The sequence below is a fragment of the Stomoxys calcitrans genome, chromosome 5 (assembly GCF_963082655.1).
Source record: "Stomoxys calcitrans chromosome 5, idStoCalc2.1, whole genome shotgun sequence".
NCBI lineage: Eukaryota > Metazoa > Arthropoda > Insecta > Diptera > Muscidae > Stomoxys > Stomoxys calcitrans.
The window spans coordinates 108572610-108585323 of record NC_081556.1 but is presented as its reverse complement, the minus strand read 5'-3'; the positions used below and the strand labels follow the sequence as shown (position 1 = coordinate 108585323).

The 12714-nt window shown below is 37.0% G+C and overlaps 1 protein-coding gene across 3 annotated transcripts in view; it reads left to right on the top strand.

The window, feature by feature from the left end:
* LOC106082749 (probable beta-hexosaminidase fdl) overlaps positions 1-12714 on the top strand; it is a 367897-nt gene that overhangs the window by 295165 nt on the left and 60018 nt on the right. Inside the window, exon 1 of one of the 3 annotated variants that reach the window (XM_013245466.2) lies at positions 2863-2929. The exons of the other annotated variants lie outside the window; for them this stretch is intronic. Within the exon in view, the coding sequence (XP_013100920.1) occupies positions 2874-2929 (56 nt within the window). The 5' untranslated portion in view covers positions 2863-2873. Of the gene's footprint in view, positions 1-2862; positions 2930-12714 lie in introns of those variants that run through there. 3 annotated transcript variants of the gene reach the window in all.

The window sequence follows — 12714 nt, the reverse complement described above, 5'->3', positions numbered from 1 at the left end:
GGATTTGTACTGTAGCGGCTCAGAACATTCACAGCGTAAAGTATGTTGGGACGTGATACCTGCGCGGCAAACAATTGCTTCCATGTATTGAATTTTCGACATTTTCTCCTTCTCAGCTTCGCTTTTTGGGGACATAGTCCATGGGTGTTGATGAAGGATTACAATCATTGATTCCTAAACGTATTAGTACGTCTGACAAATATTTCGATTGATCAATTTTAATTCCATTTTCGCTCCGAAATATTCTCATGCCAATCACATTTGAAACTTCTCCCATATCTTTCATTTTAAAATTATTTGAAAAAACCTTTTTTTACTGACTAAATCTCGTTTACGTCATTGACGACTTCGAATCTAGCTTAGATCTTCTTTGTTTCGGTACGTGAACTATTGCTGGACATCGGAAAACTTTCATATGTTTTAAACTTAGTTTTCGGCCAGACCCTATTTCCTTCTGCCCAAAATCGTTGATCAAGATCACCATCAATTAACATGCATCTTAGTCTTTCTATAATTTTCCTATTTATTCGTTCGGCTACTCCATTTTGTTCGGGTGTGTAAGGACACGACTTCTGATGCACTATTCCATTTTCTTGCAAAAGTTTAAAAAAAAAAATAGTTCCCAGTGTGTTCTTCTCCATTATCCGATCGCAATATTTTGATGTTCTTCGAACATTGATTTTCAATTAGTTTCTTAAATTCAATAAAAAATGAAAAAACATCAGACTTATTCTTGATCGGATAAACGAACAATTTTCTTGAACAATCATCAACAAAAGTAAGCAAAAAACGAGCCCCAAAAAATGAAAATTCTTTCAATGGACCAATTACATCAGAATGGACAATTTCCAACAGTTTTTTGGCACGCGCTCCGACTTCTTTGCTTACTATTCGTGTTAGTTTTCCTTTCACGCATACAACACAAGGTCCAGGACATTCACGATCAAACTTTATGCCTGTATTTGCCCTTATTACGTCACTTAATTTCTTATGACAGATGTGAGCCATCCTTCGATGCCACAACTTGAAATCATCAATAAGTGTAAAAGCCTTCTTCCTTTTCTCCATTGGATCTGCAATCCAAATGGTGTAATTGATTTTTAACACTTGCTGTCGCTAACACAATGTGCCTTTTTATCAAAAATGTTGCACTTCCCACCTTCAAAGCATACCTTTTTTCCACTCTTGGTCATCTGTCGAATCTAAAGTAAATTAGCACATAAGTTGGGCACGTACTCCACGTCTTTGACTGTAACAAACCTCTTGTTTTTTTCCAAAGTCAACGTTAATGTCAATATCTCCGATGGATTCCACAACAACTTCACCCTTATCCGCAACAATTTCTTTTTTATTAACACCATCACGGATGTTATACATATGGCTCTTCTCATTTGTCATGTGGTTACTTGCTCCACTATCGACATACCAGGAGTTTACAGATTCTGAACTTGAATATTCATTGGTTGTTTTTGCGCATGCGCTAACAACGTTACTATAGACTAACAAAACATATGAGCTCCCATGCTTTTTGGAAACCGCATTGTTGTTTGACATCGATTTGCTAGGACAATTTCTTGAAATGTGCCCATTTCCATTGCAATTAGAACATTGAATTGGCTTCTTACCTTTCTTGGCACCTTTTGACTGTAATGCTGATTCATTCTCTGAAGCTTTATCAAATTTTGCGTCTTGAAGTAGAACATTCTTCAGCAAATCTACTGTCAATTTTTCCTTGGAATTCTCCGCAGCCACAGACAAGCGGCTTAAAGTCATCTGTTAAACCAGTTAAAGTTAGCGTGCTTTCGACAGACAGACGGACGGACATGGCTAGATCGACTTAAAATGTCATGATAATCAAGAATATATGTACTTTATGGGGTCTTGACGAATATTTCGAGGAGTTGCAAATGGAATGATGAAATCAGTATACTCCCATCCTATGGTGGAGGGTTATGATATAGCTGTCATATAAACCGATCTTGAATGTTGACTTCTTGAACCTCCAATGGGCGCAATTCCTATCCGATTTGCACGACGTGCTTCGTTATGACTTTCAGCAACTGTGCTAAGTATGGTTCAAATCGTTCCATAACCTGATATATCTGCCATATAAACTGATTTCGGATCTTGACATCTTGAGCCACTAGAGGGCGCGCAATTATTATCCGATTTGCCTGAAATTTTGTACAGCGGCTTCCACCATAACTTTCAACATGCGTGACAAATATGGACCGATTCGGTCTATAGCATGATACAGCTCCCATATAAACCGATCACTCTAGTTTACTTCTTGGGCCCTTAAGAGGCGCAATTCTTAATTCATTTTGGCTGAAATTTTACACAATGACTTCTACATGGTCCGTATCGCACCATAACTTGTTATGGCTTCAATATCATAGAAATTATTTTCTTTTATTCGTTGTTTGCCTTAAAAGAGATATCGGGAAAAGAACTCGACAAATGCGATCTGTGGTGGAGGGTATACAAGATTCGGCCCGGCTGAACTTAGCGCGCTGTTGCTTGTTTTTGTTTTGGGCTTACACAGGATTGTTTTTTTGCGTCTCTCCCAACAAACTGTACTTTAGCTTAATTTTAAGATAACTATGAATATGTGAAACCGGCATAAATGAGTGTCATAATATGATTGCTTGAGAGAAGAAGTGCCACCATGTTTGCACTCAATTCATTATAGTGCGTGATAATGAAAGGCGAATTTAAAGCCTTCACACTCATATATCAGTTTATCTATTTTTATTTTGTGACAATATCGGCATAACAATAGTGAGGTGTGCAGAACACCATTTGGTTTTTTTTCTTAATGCTCAAATTGTGACCAAAGTTTTTTGAAACCTTCAAGACAAATACGAGCCAAAATGAATATGCTTTTACATGTGTGGCACCTCAAAACCTATGTGGAAAACTCACCATGGTAAGTTTTATACTGTCTATATGGTTTTTATGTTTTATCGTATTATGAAGTTGAAACTCAATATGTCTTTCAATAAGAAACTAATCTGGATAAAATTTCAGCTCTAAAAATCTACTAGAAGCTCGCCCTCAAGATGATTTTGGAAGGTTTATTTAGGAATGAAATAGGGTTATATACCGATACAACTGTAGTCAAAACCGAAATCAACTTTCATCATGTCTCCCAAATGAGACATGATGAAAGCCCTTCAGGTGCTTATGAAGTCTAAGGTCCAGTACTATTCATCGTTTGAAAGTTGATCGAAATATCCGAAATGAGCTTTAGAAGTTACATCGGGCATATGTAGCCCAGTGGACCTTCTGAATATGGCATGGGTATAGTTATGGTTAAATGATACAGTTCTTCAGACTCGGATGTCATCATAGCAGGACAAAGGTTTCACCGTGCAGATGCCTTCATTGTGCTTATTACCGACCAACACATCCATGCCGACTCAGCACCTTTCTAGATTTGTTCTTTGTCAGTGAGATTTCAAATGTTTCCTCCGCATCGTGCTTCTCTAATCAGGTGACGTGGTTAAGGGTGCAAAACGAAATAAAACACAAACAATTAACAAATTTATGAATATTTTTAATTTTGCTTCCTGACACGTCACTTATATTTTTTCGAATGAATCAAATTTTTCTGTACAATGAAAAGAAAATGACAATCCAATGCCTACTCAATTAAACATATTTTTTAAAACTCAAAAGTGTTATAAAGGGTGATTTTTTTGAGGTTAGGATTTTCATGCATTAGTATTTGACAGATCACGTGGGATTTCAGACATGGTGTCAAAGAGAAAGATGCTCAGTATGCTTTGACATTTCATCATGAATAGACTTACTAACGAGCAACGCTTGCAAATCATTGAATTTTATTACCAAAATCAGTGTTCGGTTCGAAATGTGTTCATTCACCGTAACGTTGCGTCCAACAGCATCTTTGAAAAAATACGGTCCAATGATTCCACCAGCGTACAAACCACACCAAACAGTGCATTTTTCGGGATGCATGGGCAGTTCTTGAACGGCTTCTGGTTGCTCTTCACTCCAAATGCGGCAATTTTGCTTATTTACGTAGCCATTCAACCAGAAATGAGCCTCATCGCTGAACAAAATTTGTCAAAATTTCGAACCGAACACTGATTTTGGTAATAAAATTCAATGATTTGCAAGCGTTGCTCGTTAGTAAGTCTATTCATGATGAAATGTCAAAGCATACTGAGCATCTTTCTCTTTGACACCATGTCTGAAATCCCACGTGATCTGTCAAATACTAATGCATGAAAATCCTAACCTCAAAAAAATCACCCTTTATATGGTCGTATTGCTTTTGTTGACACATCACAATAAACTTCAACATTTGAGCCAGGGACAAACATTTTTTTCAAGACAAGAGATGTGTTAACTTTTAGTAATTGTTGTAATTCTATGTCGGACTCTTGCGAACGAGCCAATTCGTTGAAATCCAAAGGTAATGGTAATTATACTGCATCCAATCGAGATAATGCGCCTGCAACTGTGTTATCTTTTCCGGAAATATGTCTTATGTCGACAGTATGCTGCCCTATGTAATCAAGGTGTCGCAGTTGCCGTGGGGATGCCTTCTCCGGTTTCTGTTTAAATGCATATATTAGGGGTTTGTGGTCTGTGCAAATAAAGAACTCTCTTCCTTCCAAAAAAAAAAAATATTGGAAGTGTTTCAGTGCTGAGTGTGCTGCGAGAAGTTCTCTGTCATATGCACTATATTTCATTTGAGACGAGCTCAATTTCTTTGAGAAAAATGCTATGGGTTTCCACTCACCGCCAATAAATTGTTGTAAAACTCCACCCATTCCTGTATCCGATGCATCAATCCACAAAGATGTCGGAGCATTGAGTTTTGGATGAACAAGTAGAGCTGCATCAGCTAATGAGTTCTTGCATTCCTTGAAAGCTGAAAGTAAGTCCCTTGTCCATTGGATCTTTGCGTTCGTTCCCTTTTTATTTCCAGAACAGATTGCATCAAGGTTTGACTGTTGATGTGCTGCATTAGGAATAAATCGTCTATAAAAATTTATCATTCCTAAAAACCTTCGCAGCTCTTTTTCAGTTCCTGGCAACTTGTAGCCTTTGATTGCTTCTACGCGGGATGGCAGAGGTTTGATACCATCTGAATTGACTACATATCGTAAAAATTCGACTTCTGCAACTCGGAGCACCGACTTGGAATAATTAATAGTAACACCAAACTCTCGAAATCTTGAAAATAATTTCCTGAGATGTTCCAAGTGCTCCTCTTTGTTGTTTGACGCAATGAGGATATCATCTATATAGGCATAACAGAAATCCAAACCTTGTATGACCTCGTGTATGAAGCGCTGAAAAGACTGAGCTGCATTACAAAGTCCAAAGCTCATTCGAGGAAACTCAAATAACCCAAATGGAGTTATAATTGCAGTCTTAGGAATGTCAGATTCTTCAACTGGTATTTGATGATATGCTTCAACAAGGTCCACTTTACTAAATATTTGCTTACCGCTTAACATGTGTCCAAAATCGTGTATGTGAGGAACAGTATAGCGGTCGGGAGTGGTAACAGCATTTAAACGACGGTAGACGCCACATGGACGCCACTCTCCATTTGACTTCGGGTCTAAATGCAACGGACTTGCCCAGGAACTTTTCGAAGGACGGCATATACCTTGTTGCAGCATCAAATCAAACTCACGCTTTACAATTTTGAGCTTCTCAGGCGACAATCTTCGTGCTTTTGCATGAACCGGTGGACCTTCTGTGTGGATAACATGCTTCACTGGTGAAATACGATTGTCCTTTGCGTCAGTTCAGGAAATTTTAGAAAAAGCTTACAAAATTCTGAGTTTTATGAAATTGATTTTGCAGTATTTAAAGATCCAGAAAATAACGTTGCTTTACTTTCTGATCTGGACGTATTATCTATCAGACGATTGTTCTTTACATCAACCAATAACGCAAAATGGCTAATATAATCAGCGCCAATTATTGGTCTGTTAACACTGGCAACTATAAAATTCCAGGTAAATTTTCGGTTGAGGCCAAGAGTTAAGGTAAGAGTTTTTATACCAAATGTTTTAAAAGGGGACTCATTAGCTGCTATTAATTCAAGACTTGATGGATTTTGGCGTTTTTCAGTTGAGGTAGCCGGGAACACAGATACATCAGCACCAGTATCGATGAGAAACTCATATTTTAGGTTTGTATCACGAACAAAAAGGCGACATATCTGTTGGCAGTCCTCATGCGTCACCGATGATGAGGAGCCTTTTAGTTTTCCGGAGAAAAATATGGCACAAATGAGCAGGGCTGGACACATTTGTTAGCACGATCACCAAACTTAAAATGATACCAACAAAAAGGTTTATCACGTGACTTACTCTGTGACCTGCCTCTTGATTTTGAACGGCTTCTTAATTGATTTGCGAGTGCCTCGATTTTCTCGATTATTTCTTCAATTTTGGCTTTTAAATCCTGAATTTGTGTAGACTCTGTCGGTTTTCTTGAGGATATAGCACTAACATCCCATGATTCCGCAGTTTCAGAAATCTTATCGGCCATAGCCGCCAAATTGCTTAAAGATTCACTGCTTACCGATAAAATTGCTTGAGTTTGCTTCGGAAGTCGTTGCATCCAGAGAGTTTTTAAAAGTTCATCCGAAACCTCACCAGAGGCTAAACAGATCATCTCACGAAGCAATTTTGATGGTTTTTTATCGCCAAGTTCCATTTCACGCATCAAACGCTTCAACCGCTTCTCTTCCGAATCCATGAAACGCTCTTGGAGACTCTTCTTTAGCGTTTCATACATATTTGTTTGTGGTGGATTGAGAATAAGGTCGCTTACCTCCGAAAGAACGCTTGCGTCTATGGATCCAACAATTGTATGGAATTTGGTTGAATCGGATGTTATTCCTGATGTTATAAATTGGCTTTCGACCTGTTTGAACCATTATGCTGGATTGTTGCGCCAGAATGGTGGAATTTTCCCTGAAACTCTTGAAACCTCCACAGGGCCTGTTGGTAGCGGGTCATCCATTATAGAGTTTGACGTAATATTGCTACAGCGGTCAAAAAAAGTATTCATCATTAGCAAAATTGATAATAAATTCACTTATTTTGGGTAATTGAAGAAAATTTAAAGTAAATAAATAATGCAGTTTTATGCAATAGTTTATTTTTCGTAATATGTTTTAAAATAAATTCAAAAAATAAATTTAATTAGCGCAAAAAATGCAATTTTATATAATAACACCAAAAACAGAACAAAAAAAGTATTCATCATTGATGTGCTATCATCAAAGTCAAATTCAAATATTATTTGGGAATCCCCCTTTTCTGTTTTATTTAGTAAAGGAGGCTTTGCCCTTGACAGCAAATATTTAATTTCATTGAAAATATAGTTTTTTTCAAAATGGGTCGTAAGCAAAACGAGGTTTCTGATGAGGTAAAAGTTTTGATAATAAAACACCACAGGAATGGTTTAACTCAAAAAACTATCAGTGAAATATTAAATAGACCACGATCTACTATACAATCCATCATCAGAAAGTGGACAGAAACGAAAACTGTTGACAATAAACCAAGATCTGGTCGACCAAAAGCACTTTCAGTTGGAGATGTGCGTTGGCTAGTGCGGCAAGTTCAGAAAACTCCGAAGACAAATGCGACCATTCTTCGTAAAAACACTATGGAATATTTAGGGAAGGAAGTTACTACACAAACAATTCGAAATACACTCAAAAGGCATAGTTACAGAGGAAGAACTGCACGTAAGAAGCCCTTTATAAATAAAATAAACCGAGTGAAAAGGCTAAACTTCGCAAAAATGTATGTAAAACAGCCCGAATCATTTTGGAAAACAGTCATTTTTGCAGACGAGAGCAAGTTTAATCTTTTTGGGTGCGATGGAAAGGTCATAGTGTACAGAAAACCAAATACAGAGCTTGAAGAACGAAACACAGTTGCTACTGTAAAACATGGTGGAGGTGGTTTAATGGTTTGGGGGTGTATGGCGGCTTCAGGAGCGGGAAATCTTGAAATTATTAATGGAGTAATGGATCATAAGTATTACATTGACATTTTAAAGAGGAATTTAAAAGATAGTGCTGTAAAACTTGGGCTTGGTAATAACTTTCAATATTATCAAGATAATGACCCCAAACATTCTGCTTTAAATACCAAGATGTGGATGCTGTATAACTGCCCCAAAGTCATTAAAACTCCTCCTCAAAGTCCCGACTTGAACCCAATTGAACATCTTTGGGAACATCTCGAACGCAAATTGAGAACGCGCAATTTTTCGAGCAAGAGTCAAATGCAACAGGTGATAATGGAGGAATGGACTAATATAGACCAAAATATAACCGCTAAATTAGTCCAATCGATGTCAAACCGTTTAAAAGAAGTTATAAGACGCGGTGGTCGAATAACAAAGTATTAAATTTTTTAAATTATGTTATTTATTTTTTTTTTTTGCAATGATGAATACTTTTTTTGTTTAATTTTTTGTGTTCAGCTGTAAAATGGCCCTTTTTGTTCCAATAAATACTATTTTTTTCTTTAAAAACAATGAAATTGTGTACATATATATCACACAAGCACTACTGCATCATTAGTTTAATATGTTTTTATTCCAATTGTCTTTTGTAGACTTATTAAAAAAAAAACATTGAATGATGAATACTTTTTTTGACCGCTGTATGAACCAATGATTATCTAGGGCTCTGCTGGCGTTTCCGGTTGGCGAATGAAACATTGTCTTATGTGCTTTAACGTGTAGTCGGGGTCACCAATTGACGTGACTCCGGGTGCAAAACGAAATAAAACGCAAACAATTAACAAATTTATGAATATTTTTAATTTTGCTTCCTGACACGTCACTTATATTTTTTCGAATGAATCAATTTTTTCTGTATAATGAAAAGAAAATGACAATCCAATGCCTACTCAATTAAACATATTTTTTTTTTAACTCAAAAGTGTTATATAAACTAACAAAGAAAATAAAAACTTAACCTACTTTGTTAGAAATAAATAATTTAAACGATTGAGAATAATAAATGTGGATACACCACACACGAGGAGCCTTATTCATATAGAGATTACAGTAGTCTGGATCACGAAGCCCTGCCTTCTTTAATTTCTGATTTCGATTGGAGTTTATTGTACCATATGGAATCGGTAGACGATCAGGTGAACTTTTTGTCTGTAAATGTATGTGCTATCCAGGATCTTATGCTCCCGGTCAGAATGACACGAAATTGCCCAAGGACTAAACCTTGGTTTTCAGCAGATAATCGTGTTGCAATTGAGACCCGAAACACTGCATACCGTAGATGGAAGCGATTTAGGATGTCGCATCTACGAGAGAAATTTCGCTCCAACAGAGCACGAGTCAATAAGTTGATAAAATCAGCCAAAGTCATCTGCTATCTCAGACGTTTCACCTCGGCGATCGGTTCGAAGAAGACTTGGAAGGCTATTCACGCCATTGGCATCGGTTGCAGATCCTCTGATAACTTCACCTCTGATAACTATACTAATATCCCAGCCAACCCCATAGATTCTAGTTTCAATGATTTTTATTTCGCTCTTGAGGTTCGTCACAGTGACAGTTTTGAATTCTCGAGTTGTAACGGCCGTATTTATTTACCTTGATTTTTTTATGAATGTTGATTATTATAATTATATGTTTGACAATTTGAACTTAATTTATATTTTCCTTAACTGTCCCAACTACCCTCATAAATTGTAATTTTTGTTGAGAGAAAATATGTTTTACTTTTGTATTTCATTGTTTCAAATTGTTCCATTTTAATTCCATTGGATACTAGATTGTTTTCATGATTTTACTTGTCCCTTTATAAGTCATTACATTTAGCTATAAGTTGTCATTCTTTACCGTACCTTGACAAATAAAGAGACTGCAAACCTAAGTCTTCATCGTCTTGTTTTCCTTTTTATAAAATCATATTAAACATAAAAATAAAATTAATACCAAGACACTAGCTGACCTTCGGGACTCCAGTGGCTGGTAATAATCTGAGGACAAATACTGATTATTATCTTATTTGAACCAGATTAATAAATAATAATATTCCTCTAAATAATCATTTATTACAATTGGCGCCCACCGTAAAATTTTTAAATATTTTGCTGAAAATTCTACAACAGTTTTGCATAAAATATTTAAATTTTTGCAAAACATAATTTTCGCAAAATAAAAGAAGAAACGTGTTTCGCATTTATTCAATTGCCGTCCACTTATGCTGCTGTTGCCGTCGCTATCATCAGGTTGAGTTGTTTGTTGTTGTTACAAAAAGGGAATCACCATACGTGAGTCATCGCCCACGGTTGGTTGTTGTTGTTGTGACTCCCGCATGTTTTAACTCCACATCTCATTGCTGTTGCTTCAGCTCCAGTCTATCAACAGTCTAGGCAAAGGGTTTTGTTGTTGCGAAAACATTTCTTCTTCCCAGCATTTCGTTTTACCAGTGTGTTGTTGCTTTGCTGTGATCATCACATCAAGAGATATACACATTGCCTACCAAGCCGCTGTTCCAATATCACTTCGTAACTTGTGCTTGTGCATATGTTGGTTTCGCTCATCACACACAAGTTGTTGTTGGAGTAAGTCTTGCTTAAAGCTTTAGCTGTTTCTCCCATTGGTGTCGATTAAATTCTCTTGCTCTCACTGGAATTCGAAGTGTTTTACGTTCCATCAATCTTTAAGATTCGAACATACATACATACTCTTCTGGAGAAAGATATTCTCTTAGATAGACTCAACAGGGTTACCATCAAGCCTTAATAAAGAAAATTCTTGCAATGAAGAAAACGCCAAGAACAACCATGAATTCTTTAAGCGCAGGTATTGTGGATAGCCAAAACCCAAATAACACCATGAATTCTAATGGAAATAATGCAGTTTCTACGGTAAATAACGATCAGAATTCGAACATGGGTCAAGTGGCAATTGATCAGTCTGCTAATACCGAAACTAGTAGGACTATGCCATCGACCAGTTCACATCAAAATAATTTCCAATTTCAAGGCTCAGCCCCAGCAAATATGCATCAATCGTCATCTAATATTCCAAATGCTAGTACGGCTTATTCAGCACTGAACGCAGATTTTTCCGATCGGAATAGCCAGAGTTCGTCAAATAATAACAACTTAAACGAGCAGTTAATTGCATCATTGTTAAGTAATGTCCAAGTAAGACCGCAAATTAGCGCCACATTTAGTACTTGCAGCGCACGTTTTAACGGCTCAAGTGATAAGGAAAATGTGGAGGATTTTATTGCAACAATCCTGGTCTACAAGGAATCGACACACATTTCTGATCGTTTGGCTCTTATTAGTATGCCCCTTTTGTTAGAAGGATATGCATCATCATGGTGGCAAGGAGTTAAAGATGAGGCTAGCACATTCGAGGATGCTATTAATCTGTTAAGAAGTGCATTTGCGCCCATCAAATCTGATTGGAGAATTTACTCCGAAATTTTTAAGGACAAGCAGAAACCGACTGAAAGCACTGACAGTTTTATCTGCAGAAAACGGCGGTTATTTGCATTGTTAAAAGAAAAAGTTTCCGAGCGTGCTATTATTGATATGATCTACTATCAAATCAATGTCAACATTCGGGAGAAAGTGCCAAGAGAAGCTGTGAAAACGTTTCAGGACCTTCTCAGTAGCGCTCGAGAAATAGAGCTATTCATGACTGAAAATAAGACAGAAATTGTCATTAAACCCCAACTTTCTCGAGAAAAGACAAATGTTCGTTGTTCATACTGCCGTAAAAAGAACCACACAGCCGATGTATGTTACAAGCGAATAGAGGTCGAAAAGAGGGGAAAGACCAAAGATGAAGTAAAATTGAACTGCTATGGCTGCGGTGCTGCAGGATTTTACAGGTCAAACTGTCCAAAATGCAACTACAAAGAGATAATGGAAAGCCCAAAGGAACTAAACTTAAATAGTATTCAAACCACAATTGTTGGTAGAAATGTTCCAACCATAAATATAAATGTCAATGGATCGGACCAAGAAGCTTATCTGGACACAGCTGCCAGGACAAGCATAGCTGGTTACGAACTTTTCATGTTATTGAAGAAAAAGGAGGTCCCATTTCAAGAAGTATTTGCAGAGGTGACATTGGCTGACGGAAGTTCGAGAAAAGAAATGGTCTTATCGACCATAGCCTGTATTCTGATAGGCAAACGTTTTAAACGAATTCGTTTTGTTTGCTTGCCAAAGGCAAGAAACAATCGAACCCTAATTGGTATAGATTTTCTGGAGCAATGTGGAATGGTTATGGATTTAGCACAAAGGACTTGGCATTTTGTTGACGAACCATCCAAAATCTTTGAATTTAAATGTACGCCATCTAAGGCTATTGAAAAACGTAGTCAAATGAATGCTAGTACAACAAAAAACGAAAGGGAGAAAGAAAACGTTCAAGATTTTTTATCATGGTTTGTAGCATATGGCGAAGAAGACCCAACACATCCAAATAATGTTGCTGAATTTCCCGCCAACGACTACTCTCCAGGAGGTATCACAAAAATATTTGCTGATGCTATACCACAGGATTTTGAAATCCCAAATGAAAATAATTTATTCCCTCCATTGAAGAAAATGAAAAAACAAGCGGAAACTGAAGTTTTACCGCAAGCGGGTACATTAAACGCGATCGATTTTGAATTTCGAGAAAACGAAGCTGAAC